This window comes from Raphanus sativus, unplaced genomic scaffold, assembly GCF_000801105.2.
Source record: "Raphanus sativus cultivar WK10039 unplaced genomic scaffold, ASM80110v3 Scaffold3184, whole genome shotgun sequence".
In the NCBI taxonomy this organism is placed as follows: Eukaryota; Viridiplantae; Streptophyta; class Magnoliopsida; order Brassicales; family Brassicaceae; genus Raphanus; species Raphanus sativus.
The window spans coordinates 1270-7127 of NW_026618491.1; the positions used below are offsets into that span (position 1 = coordinate 1270).

General features: G+C 31.1%; 1 protein-coding gene across 1 annotated transcript; it reads left to right on the forward strand.

Moving 5' to 3' along the window:
* The first annotated feature begins 2924 nt into the window (after window positions 1-2924).
* LOC108831714 (alpha-humulene/(-)-(E)-beta-caryophyllene synthase-like) lies at window positions 2925-5657 on the forward strand. Its single transcript, XM_057001030.1, has 7 exons — window positions 2925-3032; window positions 3151-3433; window positions 3794-4169; window positions 4250-4468; window positions 4567-4705; window positions 4787-5035; window positions 5132-5657. Exons 1-7 carry the CDS (start codon window positions 2940-2942, stop codon window positions 5420-5422), a joined length of 1650 nt encoding a protein of 549 aa, XP_056857010.1. The 5' UTR covers window positions 2925-2939; the 3' UTR covers window positions 5423-5657.
* The last annotated feature ends 201 nt before the right edge of the window (window positions 5658-5858 follow it).

Consider the following 5858-nt stretch of genomic DNA (forward strand, 5'->3'; position numbering starts at 1 on the left):
AATATATAAAATGTTAGAAGCAATTCACGTATCACCAATTGATTTTATATATATTGGTCACAATCTTTTATATATAATGTTCACTGAATTAATTTCATCCCTAATACAATCGCATTTATGTGAAATTATTTGGTTGACATATGTAACCGAATTATTTTAAAATACTTTTATATATACCACCATATTTTCGAAATCAGAGTGTTACGTAATGATCTTTAATCTAGAATGACATCATAACAGCGAAAAATAACAAAGTTTCATACATGAAAGATAATGACACATGCCTAGATTTTGAAACACTCGTCTGATCTAAAGCACCGTTGGCTTGGCAAGCTCTTGGAAGTATATGTGTAAAAATTCTTTCTTCGTCATAATGATATGATATATCAATTTCAACCTTTGTACACCATTTTATTGAAGAAAAAAAAACATTCGAAAATAATAAAACCTACTGAGAACCCGTTACAAAATATTAGGAATACTTCTAAAAAAATAAAATAAACTTGAAGAAGATTTGGTTGAACAACGTACCTGATAATTGGGTTAGATGTGTAGTTGTCGATGGAGAGGAGCCGATGCTCATGATTTTTTTTTCTCATCAGAAGTTACAGAAAATAATAAAAATAGTAATTAAACTATCAAATTTGAACTTTGGATATGTATTTCAAGGTTAGATTTTTGATGTTTAGCTAATAAATTCGGTTGACAATGTTAAATGTGACTACTAATCTTGCATATTTAGGAAATGATAGATGGACCAATCTTAAATTAGATCAATTAGCGGGCACGAGTTGGTTCAGTGGTGATTAATTAAAAGAGGTTTGATCCCAATACGAAAAACCGTCTAGGTTCGATTTGCGCTGGTCACTTGGGTTTTTTTTTTTTGTTGGAAACGGGGGATCATCTACCCACAACCATTTTTAATTTGAGTAATTCTTGGGTTCACTCCCTAGGGTGAACCTCTAGGTTCACCCACCAATAGGAGTTCACCATTTTGTATTCAATATCTTTTAAAAAAGGAAACAAAATATTGTCATATTTTTAAAATTAAAAAAGATAAGAATAAATAAAAAATAAAATTAGTTGGAAACAAAAAAAACTTTTAAAAAGAATTTTAATGTCATCGACAAAATATTAAACCCTAAATACTAAACCCTAAACCCTAAATACTAAACCCTAAATCCTAAATGTTATATCTTAAACCTTGGGTAAATCTTAAACCCTTGGATAATCTTAAATTTTAGGGTTTATGATTTATCCAAGGGTTTAAGATTTACCCATGGGTTTAGGGTATAGTATTTAGGGTTTAGGGTTTTGTGTTTTGCTGACGGTACTAAAATTACTTTAAAAAATTCAAGAATTTAGAATTTGTCCAAGGGTTTAGGGTTTACCCAATGGTTTAGGGTTTAGGATTTAGGGTTTAGCATTTTAGTGATGGTATTAATTTTTTTTTTTAAAATTTTTTTTTCAACTACTATTGTTTTTTATTTTAATTCTTGAGCTTTTATTTTTTAATTTTTTAAAAAATATAATATAACTTGACAATATTTTATTTCCTTTTCTAAAAGATATTAAATATAAAATGGTGAACTCCTATTGGTGGGTGAACCTAGAGGTTCACCCTAGGGAGTGAACCCAAGAATTACTCTTTTAATTTAATCTATACTATTAAAAGGGAAACAGTCTTGAAAAGTCGACTTATACAAGTTGTTTTGGACCTTTTCATTTTTTTAGTCCAACCTATTACATATAACAAAATCTTATAACTAACCTATTTTATAGCAACTTAATAAGATTCTCCTTCATTTAAATAAAGCCTATTACTGTTATTGACTTTAAATGTTATTATAATTTAAACCGTTGACTTCTAACATTTCAAATATGTACGTAAGAAAGATTTGTATAAACCACTGTTTCCATTACTGATGTTTATATAATTTTTTTTGTATCGAATGATGGTGTAGAATTAATTTAAAACAATATTGTACCTCATCCATACTATTAAAAGGGAATCACTACCAAAAAAATTATATATAATCTTAAAAAAATTGTTGAATCCTTTCACTAACTAATTATTTTTCGTCCAACTATTTGAAAAATTGATTTGTAAATGCGGGTTATGAGTTTTTTATGCGGGCTTAGTATGAGTTGGTGGATTTTGGATCGCAGCTATCCGTCGACCCGCAAATTATTTAAAAAAAAAATTAAAAAAGTAAATACTTTTTTAAATACAAGAATTTTTAAATAATAATTTAAAATTTAAGTCATGTATAAATTTTTAATTATAAATATAATTTTATAGTAATTAAATTAAATAATGGTTTTTAAAATATGTATATAATCCACAGATAACCACAAAATTAAGCGGAGCAGATACATGTACAATATTATTTGTTTGCAGGTTGTGCGGGTCATATTTTTAACCAAAACAAAGTTAAAAATCCGCGGGTTGACGGATCAGCGGGGCAAGTTCGACCCGCAACTCAGCCTTAACCGTGTGTATACTGGATCAATTTTTAAATTACAATATATTTTGATCTAAATTTATACACAAATATGATTAAAAATAAATATAATCAGAAAAAAACAAATATAAAAAAATTAAATTTAAAATAAAAGAATATACCCGCCCTTTTAAAGGCGGGTCAAAATCTAGTTATATCGATTAAAATTGAATCGGATAACATGCATCAGATTTTTATATCATATTAAATTAGAGTTTTCAAAAGAAAAGTAAAAGTGGTTTGACATCATATTAAATTAGAATTTTGAAAAGAAAAGTAAAAGTGGTTTGACTAATTTTTCTTAAATATTAATTAATGTATTTCAAGTTGTGTTGTGATATTTTGTCCCTAATAGTCTCGAGTTTCTTGTATATATATTGTGCTCACTCGTTCTGGTAAAGCATTCTGAAACCACAAGTAATTGCTAACGTAAACATGAGCATGGAGAGCGAAGTCCACCGTCCACTAGCTGATTATTCAGCAAACATCTGGGAAGATCTCTTAACTCATTTCTCAAAGTCTGAGCTTGTACGTATATTTTTTCATGTTATTCAATTCAAGCATTACATTTATAACATGCATTAGCATCCTCAGCCGATTGTGAGTTGATTCACTCATGCATTCATATTTATCCATTTCCATGTAGGAATGTACTGCTACATTAAAAGAAAAGCATAGTACTCTAAAGGAGGTTGTGAAGGAATCGTTTATGGTTTCTAAAGTGAAACCGATGGAGAGCCTCATGTTCATCGACGCTCTATGTCGCCTTGGTGTCTCATATCACTTTGAGATAGACATCATACAGCAATTGGGAAATTTATTTGATAATCCTGATTTTAATCCGTTGATACGACATGATGAATGCGATTTATACACTGTTGGGGTGATTTTCCAAGTTTTCAGGCAATTCGGGTTCAAACTTTCCGCTGGTAATTATTTATATTTCTTCTACTTTAAAATGATATTTATTCATTTTTTCATACATACTAGTAAAATATATAAAATTTTAATGATAAATGCATAACTTTTTGTGATTCTCTATTTCTTATAATTCTAAACTAATAAGCATTCAATAAATGTAATTTTTTTAAGTTTACAATTAACCATTAGTAGTTAATAAAAATACATTGAAAGTAGAAAAATGTATCCTTGTGAAACAATTTTTTCCTTTCTAAAACATGAATTATTATGAAATGGAGAATGTATTTTCAAATAAAATATATATATGAAGAACACTGCAAACTTTGGATGATTTTCATTTAACCCAAGTTAAATTTATACATATCAAGATGTGTTTGAGAAGTTCAAGGGCGAGGATGGAAAGTTTAAAGAACACTTAGTGGCAGATGCAAGCGGTATATTAAGCTTGTACGAAGCTTCACAATGGAACACTCACGGAGAAGATATTATGGACGAAGCTCTCGCCTTTTCAAGCTGTCATTTGAAAGAAATTTCTTTTCAATCTATCCCCCAGCATCTTGCAGTACGCATCAAGAATGCTCTAAAGCATCCTTACCACAAAGGCATCTCAAGGATAGAAACGAGGAGTTATATATCATACTATGAGGCAGAAGAGAAGCGTGACGCAGTTTTACTTGAGTTTGCAAAGGTAGATTTTAATATGCTCCAAAGGTTGCACCGCACAGAGCTTGCTTGCGTAACAAGGTACTATATGAGATGAGCTGCTCAACGCATGTAAATGTATGTGTGACATGAAGTTGACATTTTTTACAATTACATTTCAGGTGGTACAATGAAATGGAAATCAAATCTAAAGTAACATACACGAGGCATCGTATAGTAGAGGCGTACTTGTGGTCAATTGGCGCATATTTCGAGCCTCAATATTCTCAAGCACGAGTTAAATTTGCTATTGCACTAATCATATTCACTCTGCTTGATGATACGTATGATGCGTATGGTACAATGGAGGAACTTGAGATTTTCACAGATGCAATGGAAAAGTACTCGAATTGCAAAAGAATTAAAATACAAACTATGCACTATAGAATTTTAATTTTCCTTATGGCTATGATTTATACGATATGGTTGGCTTTAATAGGTGGCTTCCCGCTCCGCCTAACATGATACCTGAGAGCATGAAGTACGTGTACCGTATAACGGTAGATTTCTATGACAAACTTGAAGAGGAACTTGAGAACGAAGGAAGGTCAGGTTGTGGTTTCCATCTTAAGAAAGCAGTTAAGACCGCAAGAATCAACCTTCAATATCATTTTGTTTCATATATATATATTCAGACCTAATGAATTATTTACAATCAGTTGAAGACAACGGCGAATGGATATATGCGAGAGGCAAAGTGGTTGAAAGAAGATTACACTGCTACATTTGACGAGTATAAAGAGAATGCGCTATTGTCTTCCGGTTACTATCCCTTGATTGCAATGACATTCGCGGGAATGGGAGATGTCGCAAATCTTGATGCTTTTGAATGGTTAAGCTCAAACCCTAAAATTAGGGTAGCTTCTGAGATTATCGGTCGATACACTGATGACATTTCTAGCTACGACGTGAGTAATTAATGTTTTATTGTTATAGTTTGTATAGTCCTAGCTGTATATGTTTCTCAAATTGAATACATTTGACAAATATATTATGGTTTGCAGTTTGAACGAACAAGGGAGCATGTAGCAACGGGTATTGACTGCTATATGAAGCAGTTTGGTGTTTCGAAGGAGCAAGCAGTGGAAGGAATAAATATCATGCTTTCTGATGCATGGAAAGACATGAACCAAGAGCTAATGAGGCCTCATTCATGTCCTTTCCCTCTTTTGATGCGAATTTTTAACCTATCCCGTGTCATCGATGTATTCTACAGGTACAAAGATTGTTACACCCACCCTGAGTTCCTAAAAGAGCACATAGTCTCCTTGTTCATTGAAGACATACCCATTTAAAAACATCATTGTGATTGTTCCTATCTATGGAGTCAAGCATCACAAAATAGTAATCAAATAAATTTCTCGACACTTACCGTGTCGCCCTCAACATATATCATATATGCCATTTGTATTTCCGTTGTGTGTGTTTTTTTTTTTGAATAAAATTGTATGTGTGGTTGTAATGCTTTTTTATAATATGCCATGTGTGGTTGTAATGCTGGTAGTACACCCATTTTTATTTCTATTTTACTTGTATTTATGTTGGTTAATCCATTTGTGTTTGAATAATTATTTGCATGAGTTGATTTCTTTTCTTTTTTTATAACTCAGCTGGGAAATTACGAAAAAGGTAATTTTTGAAGTCAAATGATCATATTGACGCAATAACATTAAAATGTTCTGATTTTAAGTAATTTGGATTATGAGATAAATGGTTATTGTTATTTATGAG

Coding starts and splice junctions, on each gene's coding strand:
- LOC108831714 (XM_057001030.1), top strand. CDS start 2,940: ATGAGCATGGAGAGCGAAGTCCACCGTCCACTAGCTGATTATTCAGCA. Junction 3,033..3,150: donor ATTTCTCAAAGTCTGAGCTT/GTACGTATATTT, acceptor ATTTCCATGTAG/GAATGTACTGCTACATTAAA. Junction 3,434..3,793: donor CGGGTTCAAACTTTCCGCTG/GTAATTATTTAT, acceptor ATACATATCAAG/ATGTGTTTGAGAAGTTCAAG.